At 40.7% G+C, this 14419-nt stretch overlaps 1 protein-coding gene across 1 annotated transcript in view; it reads right to left on the bottom strand.

Annotated features, from left to right (window-relative positions):
* Positions 1 to 14419, bottom strand: part of NFU1 (NFU1 iron-sulfur cluster scaffold) — a 44749-nt gene that overhangs the window by 14956 nt on the left and 15374 nt on the right. The window contains exons 3-4 of the mRNA XM_007521255.2: positions 13166 to 13301; positions 7898 to 7964 (exon numbers count right to left, since the gene is read on the bottom strand). Coding sequence (XP_007521317.1) covers positions 7898 to 7964; positions 13166 to 13301 — 203 coding nt within the window. The remainder of the gene's footprint in view (positions 1 to 7897; positions 7965 to 13165; positions 13302 to 14419) is intronic.

The following is a 14419-nucleotide window of genomic DNA, read 5'->3' as shown; positions in this document are numbered from 1 at the left end:
AAAGTATAATGTAACTGTCTGATCAAGGATATAAGACATTCTACAACTATTAAAAAAGTAAACTTACTTATATAATTTAGCTGTACTGAAGAAACCAATATCCAGGAAATCAACAACAACAATAAAAATAAACCAATGGGACTACATCAACCTAAAAAGCTTTTGCATAGCAAAGGGAAATATCACCAGAATAGAAAGACACCCTAGGGGGAGCTGGGCAGTAGCACAGTGGGTAAGCACACATGGCACAAAGCACAAGGACAGGCTTCAGGATCCGGGTTCAAGCCCCCAGCTCCCCACCTGCAGGGGGATTGCCTTGTAAGCCGTGAAGCAGGTCTGCAGGTGTCTATCTTTCTCTCCTCCTCTCTGTCTTCCCATCCTCTCTCGATTTCTCTCTGCCCTATTCTTCTTCTTCTAGCGTTTGCCACCCTCTGTCCTATTCAACAATGACAATAACAACCACAACAAGGGTAACAAAATGGGGAAAACAGCCTCTAATAACAACAATAACAACCACAACAAGGACAACAAAATGGAAAAAATGGCCTCCAGGAGCAGTGGATTCATAGTGCTGGCACCGAGCCCCAGCAATGACCCTGGAAGCAAAAAAAAGAAAGAGACCCTAGGGAATGGGAGAGAATCTTCACATGCCTGATACAGGATGCAACCAAAAAATATAAAGACCTTACTAAGCTCAGAAACAAAAAAGCCAATAACCACATGATAAAATGGGGAGAGGAGATGGATAGAATCTTTACCAAAGTGCTTCAAAAGACCAACAGACATATGAAGAAATGCTCAAAGTCACGGATTATCAGAGAAATTTAAATAAAGACAACAATGTAATGCCATTTTATACCAGTGAGAATGTCATGCATTTGAAAGGTCAGAGGGACCCGGTGGTGCCACACCTGGTTGAGCACAGTTACAATGTGCAAGGACCTGGGTTTAAGCCCCCAGTCCCCACCTGAAGGGAGGAAGTTTCACGATTGGTGAAGCAGGGCTGCAGATATATCTCTCTCTCTCCATATCTCTTCCTTCCCTTTCAATTTCTGTCTCTACACAGTAAATAGATAAATATTTAAATTTTAAAAAAGAAAGCACAGAAACAACAAATATTTGAGAGGATGTGGGGAAAAGTGAACCCTTTGTTACTGCTAGTGGGAATGTAAAATGGTCTAACCCCCTGGGGAAAAGTCTGGAGATTTCTCAGAACATAAGAAATGGACCTTCCCTATGACCCAGCACTCACCCCTGAGGATATACCAAAGGAAATAAAAACACCCATCCAAGAGATCTGTACACCTATGCTTATAGCAGCACAATTCATAACAGCCCAAACTTGGAAGACACCCAATGGCACAAGAGTGGCTAAGAAAGTTGTGGTATGGGGTTGGGGAAGTAGCATAATAATCACACAAAAACTTTCATGATTGAGGCTCCAAAGTCCTAGAAGATTTATTGGGTCATGACAACTTTTTTTTTTTAAAACCAAATCACTGCTCAGCTCTGGCTTATGGGGGTGCAGAGGACTGAACCTGGACTTTGGAGCCTCAGGCATGAGAGTCACTTTGCATAACCATTATGCTATCTACCCCTGCCCTCATACCACTTTCTCTAAGCAAAAAAAAAAAAAAAAAAAAAAACATCATGACTTTTCAGGCAACCCAATATGAATTGTCAAGGAGATTAGTATGAGAAAAAACCCTGCAGGCAGAGGAGACAGCATAATGGTTATAGAAAAACACTATCATGCCATGCTCCAAAATCCCAAGTTTAACCCCCTGCGCCAACATAAGCGAGAGCTAAGCAGTGTTCTGGAAAAAAGAAAACAACAAACAAACAGACCCTAACTATTTCATTGTATATCTGGCCAACTAGTTGACTCTATTAAGAAATATGGGTTGGTTAAATATCTAACTAGTACTAACAACTAAACAGAGAAAGGGAGCATGTTTTGTTTTCATTTTACTAAGGAGAAAACCAGATTATAAGAAGTCTGTTTATACTTTCAGGAGATTGCTAGCTATGGCTTATGCTTAAATACTATGGAAAATCAAGTCAACATGCATAAAAAGGATCAAAATTGACACAGATAACAAAAAATCAACTTAAAGATTGTACAGAGAAGGTAAGACAGGGACCGGGCGGTTAACTGCACATAGTAAGTGAGAAGGTAAGATAAATGGATCCTATTATGAATAAAAAAACAAACAAACAGGGGAGTCAGGTGTTGGCGCAGTGGGTTAAGCACACGTGGCACAAAGCACAAGGACCAGTGTAAGGATCCTGGTTTGAGCCCCTGGCTCCTCACTTGCAGGGAAGTTGCTTCACAAGCAGTGAAGCAGGTCTGCAGGTGTCTGTCTTTCTCTCTCCCTCTCTTTCCCTCCTCTCTCCATTTTTCTCTGTCTTATCCAACAACGACAACATCAATAACCACAACAATGTTAAACAACAAGGGCAACAAAAGGGGAAAAAAAAAAAGAATAAAACCAGTGAGATGACTTAGTGGGAATGGGAACTAGTTCTAGATAATATTTTAACAAAGTATTTAGGAGATGTGTCTAAAAGTTACCTTGTATCTAGAGTAAGTAACAGGCTCTACTGAAAAGGAAAACAGTAACAGTAAAAAGAAGTAAAACATTTTGATCTAAGACTAAAAAACATCATATAGGCTACAAACAGGCTTATACACTTGGGAAAAAATAGCATCCACAATGCATTAAGAGGCCTCAGGTGGGGCTGGGTAGGGGCATAGCAGGTTGATTTCACACTTTGCTATGCTTAAGGACCTGCAGGCGGGAAGCTTTACCACAGCTGGCTCTCTCTCCCCTTCCTTTTTTTTCCTTTACCAGAGCACTGCTCAGCTCTGGTTTATAGTGGGGGATTGATCCTGGAACTTTGGAGCCTCAGGCATAACCATTATGCTATCTACCCCCCCCTCCCTTTCTATCTCCCCTACCCCTCTCAATTTCTCTCTGTCCCATCTAACAAACAAGAAAGGAAAGAAAAAAGGAAAGAAGGAAAGAAGGAAGGAAGGAAGGAAGGAAGGAAGGAAGGAAGGAGGAAAGGAAAGGGTAGAAAGAGGGAAGAAAAAAAAAAAGGCAGCTAGGAGCAGTGGATTCATTATACAGGCACCATGCTGCAGTGATAACCCTAACGGCAATAATAATAAAAATAAAAAAGTCTCAGAATTGGGAGTCGGGCGGTAGCACAGTGGGTTAAGCACACATGGCGCAAAGCGCAAGGACCAGCAAAAGGATCCGGGTTCAAGCCCCCGGCTCCCCACCTGCAGGGGAGTCACTTCACAGGTGGTGAAGCAGGTCTGCAGGTGTCTGTCTTTCCCCCCTGTCTTCCCCTCCTCTCTTCATTTCTCTCTGTCCTATCCAACAACAATGACATCAATAACAACAACAATAATAACTACAACAATAAAAAACAACAAGGGCAACAAAACGGAATAAATAAATATAAAAAGAAGTCTCAGCATGACAAATTGGAAGGCAAACAGGTCATCACTAACATGAGATAAATAGTTCATGATAAGGATGATAATTAAAAGAAAACAAATCAAATCCACTATTTTACCTATTAAAATGTATATCCCAATTCAGAATATTTATTGATTAGGTCACTTAAGAAAAAGCAGCAGTGGGGGGCCTGGTGGTAGCACAGCGGGTTAAGCACACATGGCACAAACTGCAAGGACCAGCATGAGGATCCTGGTTCCAGCCCCCGGTTCCCCATCTTCGGGGAGGTCACTTCACAAGCGGTGAAGCAGGTCTGCAGGTGTCTGTCTTTCTCTCCCCCTCTCTGTCTTCCCCCTCCTCTCTCCATTTCTCTGTCCTATCTAACAACAACAACAACAACAACAACAATAGCCACAACAACGATAAACAACAAGGGCAACAAAAGAAAAATGGCCTCCAGGAGCAGTAGATTCCTGGTGCAGGCACTGAGCCCCAGCAATAACGCTGGAGGTAAGAAAGAAAGAAAGAAAGAAAGAGAAAGAAAAGAAAGGAAAAACTAGCAGTGCTGAAAGGATTTCAAAAAGGGTAACTGAGTCATAAAGAAAAGACAAACAAATATTAAATTAAGAAAAGCATGGTGTGATATAATTAGCTTTTATCTATGAAAGAATTTTTATAGCATAAACTCTAGGTAAAAAACTAAAAATATGGTGCCAGGCAGTAGCACAGCGGGTTAAGCGTACATGGTGCGAAGCGCAACGACCAGCATAAAGATCTGGGTTTGAGCCCCTGGCTCCCCACCTGCAGGGGGGTCGCTTCACAAGTGGTGAAGCAGGTCTGCAGGTGTCTATATTTCTCTCCTGTTGGAATATTGTACAGATGTGGTTGAGTTAGGCAGGACCCCAAAACTACCATATTTCCATGCGAGTATTATTATTTACATATCAACCTTCTGCCTTGTTTTAAAGTGGCTCCTCAGTCACCACGTTAGCCCCTAAGGGTATTGCTAGGATGCTTCCACCTTCTCAGCATGCCATTTGCCTCTCTCCACCCCTTTTTCCCATTCCCTTCAGAGCTGAAACCTTATTCCCCGAGTGCCTTGTTTCCTAGCCAATCCCGTGTGGACTTGCCACTTCTGGCTTTTATCCTATAAAGCCTGATGCTGTTCTGGGTTGGTTCTCTTTGCCCCTTTTTACCTCAGGGATCTGAGGCACAGAAGGGTTGCTGCGCGCATAGCATAGCGGGAGGCGGCCATTTTGCTAGCTCCACGTGGCCCGAACCGCTGTAAGCTCACCTAACTCTGAGGTGCCCCATGAATAAAGATTTGTGTTCCCTCTCCGCTGGTTCTCTTCTCTCTTCCCCACGGTACAGCCTGACACTCTCTCCCTTTCTGTCTTCCTGTCCTCTCTTGATTACTCTCTGTCCTATCCAGCAACAGCAACAAGAACAACAATAATAATAATAACAATGATAAACGACAAGGGCAACAAAAGGGGAAAAACAGCCTCCAGGAGCAGTGGATTCATAGTAAACTCGTAGAGCCACCAGCAATAAACCTGGAGGAGAAAAAAAAAATAAAAGTAAACCCAAAATAAAATTATTATAAAACAATTTAAAAATATGATTTCCCACATAAAAATAAACAAGAATATAAGGATGCAGCTTGGGAGGTGTGTTGGCCTGGGGGGGAGTGTTGGACGTAAAAGCATGATGTTCTCAATTTGATTCACAGCATTGCATGTACCACTAGTAAATTAACAAACAAAAACAAAGCATATTATTGTAAAACTATCAAAAGTCAACAAGGAAAAAATTTTGCTGGCTGCTAAGGAAAGGAAAGAAATTACATACAAAGGCAGAACTATAAGATTTTCATCAGAATGACATATTCAAAGTTCTAAAGGAGAGGGAATTCCAGCCACAAATATTATATCCTGCAAAATTATCCTTCAAATATGAGGACAGAAAGAAATTAAGAGAGGAGGGGGAGATATAGACGAGAGAGAAGATAGATACCTGCAGACCTGTTTCACAACTTGTGAAGCAACCTTGCTGCAGATAGGGAGCTGGGGGCTTAAACTGGGATCCTTGCATGGGCCCTTGAGCTTCCTACCATGTGCACTTAACCTGGTATACTACTGCCCAATCTATGAAAATCATATCTTTTCATACACAGACAGCAACAAGATAATACTGAGCTGATATAATAGGTGGCTGACTCAAGACTGTCCACATTGATGATATATCTAGAACTCAGAATAATCCTTTCAAATTGCTCAAGAGGACTTTACTGAATACTCTTGATTTTGATGTGAAATTGGACAAGTATATAAATTCAATGTACAGTAGCCCAGGAGATGGTATAGTTGATAAAGCATTGGACTTTCAAATGGAAGGTCCCAAGGACCTCCAATCCTTGGCATCACACATGACAGAGTGATGCTCTGGTTCTCTTTCCCTTTCTATATCTCTCTTATTAACAACTAAATCATTTTTCAAAAATTCAGTGTACAAATACATGTAGATTCAAAAGAATACATAGTTAAAATTTTAGTTCATATCCGACTAATTAGTAGCCGTGAAAAGGAAAAAGCTCAGGTGAGGGAGACAGCTACCTATTAGAGCACCTGCTTGCATGGCTGAGGCACTAGAGGCCACAGGTTCAATCCCCAGCACCATCTTATGCCAGAGCTGAGCACTGCTCTGATCCACTCTCTCTGATCTCATTCTCTTTAATATCAAAGTAATAAAGCTTTTAAAAAGAAACCCTCTAGGGAGTCGGGTGGTGGCACAGCAAGTTAAGCGCACCTGTGTCCCCTGGCTCCCCACCTGCAGGGGAGTTGCTTCAAAGGAGGTGAAGCAGGTCTGCAGGTGTCTATCTTTCTCTCCTCCTCTCTGTCTTCCCCTCCTCTCTCCATTTCTCTCTGTCCTATCCACCAACAACGACATCAATAACCACTGCAATGTTAAACAACAAGGGCAGCAAAAGGGAAAATAAGTAAATATAAAAAAAAAGAAAAAGAAAAAGAAAGCCTCTTATCCTATGGTTTTATCAGTGTTTCCTTTTTATAAATAAATTTAAAAATTTTTTTAATTTAAAAATGAAAAAAAAGAAAGCAGCCTTCTCTAGGATAGATCCCCTCAGCTGTTAGAATGAAGAGCATTATTTAGCTTGATCTTTTGAGATTCAGAAGTTGACCCAATAAAGCAGAATGACACAGTTCACCATGAAATCCTGAAGGGTTATGTTGGTATGCTTCTAATTCTGCTTCTAAAAACCCCTTCTGTTTCATTTGGTTTAATCTCCCTTGCTTAACACTGTATTCCATTTACATAACCATTGTTAACTAAGCACCACCCTCCCTCCAGGGCATTGGTGGTTCAGTGGTAGAATTCTCGCCTGCTCCACCCCTTTCCTTGTCACACCCTGATTTTCACCAGTCACTTTTCTCTCCACCCTCTCTATGTCACATTCTGTTTACACCCTACTTGGCAAGTATATATAAGGACAGGTTTGTGAGTTTTCAGTTTAGTTTAGTTTAGTTTAGTTTAGCTTGGCTTAGATTGCACTGTGTTCTGCATGAATAAAGAGATACTGCATACAACTCAGCCATGAGTCCCTGGTCGTCTGTCTCCAACCCGCGAAGCTAGTCCGGCAGGTTATTGCTGGGTAAGAGAATATACCTAACGCTAACCCATTTTGAAAAGAGATGTATACTCAATTATTAGATTCATCAAATATATATATATATATATATATATATATATATATATATATATATATTGCCTCCGAGGTTATCACTGGGGCTCAGTGCCAGCACTATGAATCCACTGCTCCTCACTGCCATTTTTTCCATTTTATTGGATAGGACAGAGAGAAACTGAGAGAAGAGGGGAGATAGAAAAGGAGAGAGATAGACACCTGCAGACCCACTTCACCACCTGTGAAGCGTTCTCTCCTGCAGGTGAAGAGCCAGGGGCTTGATCCCAGGTCCTTGTACTTAGTACTATGTGTGCTTAACCAGGTGCACCACCACCCAGCCCCCTACAGTTTATCTTTTTCCTCTCTATCAATTTATACTAAGAATTAATAAAAATAATACTTAGAAATCTAAATTCCACTCCTGTCAAGGTTGAATCCTGGTCCTGTCGAAGCAAGCTATGTAATCAGGGTCACTGCACTTAATCTTCTAAAACTCAAGTTTCTCCCTTCTTGAAAAAAGACTGTGGTTAGTGGACTATAATTAATTTCAACTTTACATATCTATTAAGTAATTAACTTGAGAAATGTGAAAAGCAAACTTAATATGAGACGTTAAGTAACAGTATATGTGGAATACACTAAGAAAGAACATTCTGGATAGAGGCATCGGACTCAAAGAACATTAAAAGTACTTAATGTCATACTTTAAAATAAGCCTGCATACCTTTGTGATAGTGATGAAATCTGGTCCGAAGAAGACACTTTTTACTCCTTCAATTCTAAATAACTGTCTGTGGATAAATAAAAAGTAAAAAAATATATTTTATTATGAAAAAGTATGAATGCACATAGAAAAAGAGAGAGAAAAGAACCTTCACATACTGCACAGCACCATCTTAAACAATTACCAACTCATAGTCAGTCCTGCTTTATTATTTTACCCTACAACAAAGCACTCCTATACCTAGCTATTTAACCAAGAGAAATGAACATATTCTTCACAAAAAGACTTGCACATGCTTTAAAATTTTTTTTTTACATTTATTTATTCCCTTTTGTTACCCTTGTTGTTTTTTATTGTTGTAGCTATTATTGTTGTTATTGATGTCATTGTTGGACAGGACAGAGAGAAATGGAGTGAGGAGGGGAAGACAGAGAGGGGGAGAGAAAGTTAGACACCTGCAGACCTGCTTCACCACTTGTGAAGTGACTCCCCTGCAGGTGGGGAGCCAGGGGCTCGAACCGGGATCCTTACACCAGTCCTTGCATGCACATGCTTTCTTATAGCAACTTTATAGTCACCAGTAAAATCTGGAAATATCTGTCAACTGGTCAATAACTAAAGAGATTATATCCATAAAATGTAGTACTCAATAATAAAGAACAATCAACACAAAGAAAAGTATGATTCTCAAAAGTATCGTGCTAAATAAGAGAAGCATAACACAAAAGACTATATGGTTTCAATTAAATGAAAAATAAAAAGGCAAAAACTAAAGAGGCAAAAGGAAGACAGTGTGATAGATGGTAAATGTATGGTAATTATTACAATAAATACATATTTCAATCATCATGTCATATATCATAACTTTAAACAAAATTATATCTAACAAAACTAGTGAAAGTAATTTTTAAGTCACTGTCACAAAAAAAAGTCATTTATTGCATCATGTAGGTGGAGCAAAAGAACTGAATGCAAGGAACATGACAGAACTTTTCAGTGAATAAAAAAAAGTTCCTTGGGGAGTGGGGTGGTGATGCATCTGGTTGAGCATACATAATACCATGAGCAAGGACCTGGGATCAAGCCCCAGCTCCCCACCTGTAGCGGGGAATGCTTCACAAGTGGTAAAGCAAGGATGCAGCTGTTTATTTTTCTCTCTCCTTCCCCTTCCTCTGTCAATACTCTCTGTCCTATCTAATAAAATAGAAATAACAAAGAAAAAAAGGCTGCCAAGAGCAGTGGATTTATAAGGCTGGTACCAAGCCCCAGCAATAACTGGTGGCAATTAAAAACAAGACAAATACCTCCACCAAAACACACATACACACACACACACACACACACACACACACACACACACACACACACACTCCCTGAAGAACTATGATGGTTTGGTTATCATTGGGGGTGGGGGGTGGAGGAGGAAGGCATAGAACTTTGGTGGTATAAGGGGTATAGAACTATTATCTTATAATTTTGTACATAACTAATAACAATTTTTTATTAAAATGTTTTAAAAAGATCCCTGAGACCAGCAAGTTAGCTCACTTGAAATGACACCTGCTTTACCATGAGTACAACTCAGATTCTAGTTTTTACACATTTTATACAATGATCATCTAGGAAGACTATTTAACTATTAACCATCCAGTTCTATTTCTGGTTCAAATATACTCAAATGACATTCTGACTTCTCTCTCTCTCTATCTCATGTGAAGTCTCTATCTCACGATAAACAAATGAACATTTAAAAAAAGTTTACACACTAAAAGAAACTATCACAAAAATTAAAAAGCAGCTCAGTAGTTGGGAGAAGCCATATGTTCATGGTATGTCTGTTAAGAGGTTGATATCCGACAAGATGGATGCTGAAAAACATGAACTTTCAAAACAAACAAAAACAGAAGTAGTCAAATAGTCTCCAAGACTGTGATAACTATGGCAGTTATCACTCAGAGGGTGGGGGCACAGAACTTTGGCGGTGGCTGTAGTATGAACTATATCCTGAAATTCTACAATTTTGTTAACTAATACTAAAATACTAATATTTTTTAAAGAAATCAAACAAGTCAACAACAACAACAAAAAAAGCAACTTAGTAAATAGAAGATCTGAAAAATACTTCACCAAAGAAGATATACATGAAAATAAGCTCAGCAGCACTTACTGCCATGAAATGAAAATCAAAACCACAGCAAGCTACCACTTCATACTGGTGAGAATGACTTACATCAAGAAAACTGGAAAACAAGGGAGCCGAGTAGTGGCACACCTCGCTGAGTGCACAAGGACTTGGGGTCAAGGCCCAGTGAAGGAAGTCTGCAGGTGTCTCTCCTTCTCTCTCATCCCTTTCCCTCTCAGTTTCTCTCTGCTTCTGCCCAAAAATAAATAAAATAGAAAAAAAAATTAAATAAAAAAAAAGAAGAAAATTGGAAACAAGGGCTGGGAGGCAGCTCCCCTCACAGAGCACACTCCTTAGCACTAGAGACAGCCCAGGTTCAGCACCAGTACCACACAAGAACATCAGGACATCAACAGAAGCAGCTCAATTACGGTGAAGGAGCTCTGTGTACCTATGCTCCCCCCCCCCCCAATGTCTTGGTCTCTGAAAAGAATGGGGAAAAACAGGCCTGAGATAGGTAGAATAACATATATGCAAAGGCCCACACTAAAAAAAAACTCTGTGTGCTGGGCAGTAGCACAGTGGGTTAAGCGCACATAGCGGATCCCGGTTTGAGCCCCCAACTCTCCACCTGTGGGGGGTGGTTTATTCACAAGTGGTGAAGCAAGTCTGCAGGTATCTAACTTTCTCTCCCCCTCTATCAATTTCTCTGTCCTAGCCAACAACAACAACAATAATAATAACAATTATAAACAACAAGGGCAACAAAAGGGAAAACATAGCCTCTGGGAGCAGTGGATTTGTAGTACAGGCACTGAGACCCAGCGATAACCCTAGAGGTACAAAAAAAAAAAAAAAAAAAGAAATCCCTGGGTGGTCTGGGAGATGGCACAGTGGACAAAGCACTGACTCTCAAGCGTGAGGTCCCAAGTTCAGTCCCCAGCAGCACATGTACCAGAGTGATGTCTGCTGGTATTAATAGGTATAGTCCCTAAGGAAAATGGTATAGAGAACCCTTTAACAATTGTTTTATAATTTTATTTACTTACTTACTGGATAGAGACAGAGAGAAATCAAGGGAAAGGGGGAACACAGAAAAAGAGAGACAGACAGACAGAAAAACACCTGCAGCACTGCAGCACTGTTCACAAAGTTTTCCTCCTGCAGGTCCTGAGGACTGAACCCAGGTCTTTTCACATTGTAATATGTGTGCTCAACCAGGTTCACGACCACCCAGCCCCCTAGAGATCCTTATTAAAAAAAAATGGAAATACAACTTCTAGACATTTATCCAAAGAACATGAAAACATGAATTCCTTTCCTTAAGAGACACAGTGGTAAAGAGGCAGAGAGAGAATGAGAGAGGCCACAGCACTGAAGTTACTTTCAATATGGGGTGGGGGAGTGGGGTTGAACCTGGGTTATACGGGTGGCCAAGCACAGTAGCCAAGTGAGCTATTTCACCAGTCCTGGACCACATTTTCATTCAGAGACACAGAGAAGGGAAGAGACATCTTAACACCAGAGCATCCTTCATCGTCACAGAATCTCCCATGCAGTGCTGGAATTCACACTTGGGTTTTTGCACATAGCAATCCAGGCAACCTACCCAGTGAACAGTCTCTCTAGCCCATGGTTATCATTTTGGTGATCTTTCTTTCTTTATTTTTTTCTGTAGTCAAGATATAAATTCCTGGCCTGGGAGGTGACTCCGCAGAAACTGATGTTCCTTCCCATGCATAAAATCTTGGCCCCACATGACAGCCCCATGGTCAAAACCAGCTAGTGCTCCATGCATAGTCCCGTGGTATTTTAGTGTATATCTCTCTATTTCCCTCCTCTCTGTTTTTCTCTAAAACACTGAATGAACACTGAACCGGAAGGCAGTTAATAGGATTGCGCATGTACAAGGCTCTGGGCGCATATACAAGGCTCTGGGCACATGCACCTGTAATAAATAAAATAAACAATTTGTCTACAAATCTTTCAAATCAAAAGATTTGGCTACAAATCTTTCAAATATTACCATTTTCCAGAAGTGTTTCTTTCCCCTCTCTCTCTCTCTCTCTTTTTCCACCAGGGTTATTGTTCTAGCTTGATGCAAGCACTACAAATCTGTTCCTGGTGGCCACTTTATTCCCTTATAATTTTTTTATTAGACAGGACCGAGAGAACATGGGGAGACAGAGAGAGGGGGAGAAAGACAGACAACAGCAGGCCTGTTTCACCACTCTGAAGCAGATTCCCTGCAGAAAGGCAGTGGCCTCAAATCCATGTACTGGCGTTTGGTAATATGTTTGGTAATACTTAACTGAATGTGCCACTGCCATGCCACAAAATGTTTCCTAGTATAAACTTTAAATAAATAAATAAATAAAGTGAGAGAGGGGGCCAGGTGGTGGTGCACCCAATTAAGCACACACAAAAGACCTGGCTCCCAGCCTCTAGCTCCCCACCTGCAGGGGAAACTTCCCAAGCCGTGAAGCAAGTCTGTAGGTGTCAATCTCTCTCTCCCTCTCTCTCCCCCTCCTCTCTGAATTTCTCTCTGTCCTATCCTATACAACAAAACTGAAAACATCACTGCCAGGAGCAATGGTTTAGTAGTGTTGGTACTGAGCCCCAGCAATAACCCTGAAGGCAGAGAGAGAGAAAGAGAGAAAGAGAGAGAGAGAGAGATGAAAGCACCAAAGGTTCCTCTAGAGCAGAAGTACTCCCACCTGGATATACTGGAGACCTGAACCTGGGCTGCCCACATGGCAAAACAGGCATCCTCCCAGGTATGAGAACATTAGTAACCCAGTGCAAATCTTTGGATGTTAGACTTTTTTTGTTTGTTTGTTTCTACCAAAGCACTGCTCAGCTCTGGTTTGTGGTGGTATGGGGGACTGAACCTGAGACTTTTAAAGCCTCAGACTTTTTAGAGCCTCTTTCTTCTTCTTCTTCTTTTTTTTTTTTTCCAGAAGAGTCCACCTGCCAGACCAATATTGACTCATTCTTCATTTACATGAAAAGAAAATATTCTCTACAGTGAAAAAAAATAAAAGCAGTGTGAGTAAAAATGCAATACTTAAATAAGGCTGCCTTAACCTCAGGGTTAGCTATTTATCTTTCAAGAAAGGTAAGAAAGCAAATGAAATATAATATACCTAGCCAGAGGGGAGCGAAATGCAGAAGCTGGTGTGGGGAAATCCATGGTCCTTGTCTCAAGAACTGGCTTTCCTGGAATAAACTTTAAGCTGTTGGGATTTGGTGTATCTTGTGTTTGAATAAACATGTATCTCACTAAAAGAGAAAAAAAGATGAATGTTATTCTAGAAAAATCAATAGTTAACAAATTTAGGTAGGAAGCACTCATTTTAATAAACTAAAATTAGTTATGAAAATTAGAAAAAAGAAAACAAGGATTATGGCTCTAGCTGAAAAATAAATTATTTTAAAGACAATTAAGAAATGTATTGACATATCTGTGTTAACTATGTGAAATTTTCTGTCAGTTCCCTAATTGTTCAAGTAGTAGCATTACTCAATGGATTCCAGCAATAACCTACACTTAAGTAAAGCATATCATCAGTTAGGTATCTTACTTAGATTTTTTTTTTCTTATAAAAAGGAAATATTGACAAAACCATGGGATAACAGGGGTACAACTCCACACAATTCCCACCAACAGAACTCTGTATCCCATCCCCTCCCTTGATAGCTTTCCTATTCTTTAACCCTCTGGGAGTATGGACCCATGGTCATGGTGGGATGCAGAAGGTGGAAGGTCTGGCTTCTGTAATTGCTTCCCCGCTGAACATGGGCATTGACAGGTTGGTTGATCCAGACTCCAAGCCTGTCTCTCTCTTTCCCTAATGGGGAAGAGCTCTGGGGAATCGGAGCTCCAGGACACATTGGTGGGGTTGTCTGTCCAGGGAAGTCTGGTTGGCATCATGCTAGCATCTGGAACCTGGTGGCTGAAAAGAAAGTTAACATATGAAACCAAACAAACCGTTGACTAATCATGAACCTAAAGGCTGGAATAGTTCAGATGAAGATTTGGGGGTCTCCGTTTTATAGATAGCTAGTAGGCATACTTTAGTTATATTCCAAAAGACCTGTGGCTATACTAGTTTGTTTTTTTCCCCTGAGCCTGAAATCTGATATGCTGGTGGATCCAAGTTATTGTCTGAGGAGATGATGTCATGGATGGAAAAAGGACCAGAAAGCTGGATCAGGGAAGAGAGTAGCTCCCAAACATGGGAAAAGGGTATAAATATTGTTGACTATAAACCCCATCGATTTGATGTGATCTGGGGCCCATAATCAACTTAGGAGCCTATGTGACCTCTGCATCCCTGTAGATCTGAGCTCACATTCTGTGGTCATGAGTAGGAACATTCCAGGCTGCCCCAATATCG

Source organism: Erinaceus europaeus, chromosome 3 (assembly GCF_950295315.1).
Source record: "Erinaceus europaeus chromosome 3, mEriEur2.1, whole genome shotgun sequence".
NCBI classification, from domain to species: Eukaryota; Metazoa; Chordata; class Mammalia; order Eulipotyphla; family Erinaceidae; genus Erinaceus; species Erinaceus europaeus.
The sequence above is the reverse complement of the archived record's forward strand: the minus strand, read 5'-3'. Positions and strand labels throughout refer to the sequence as shown.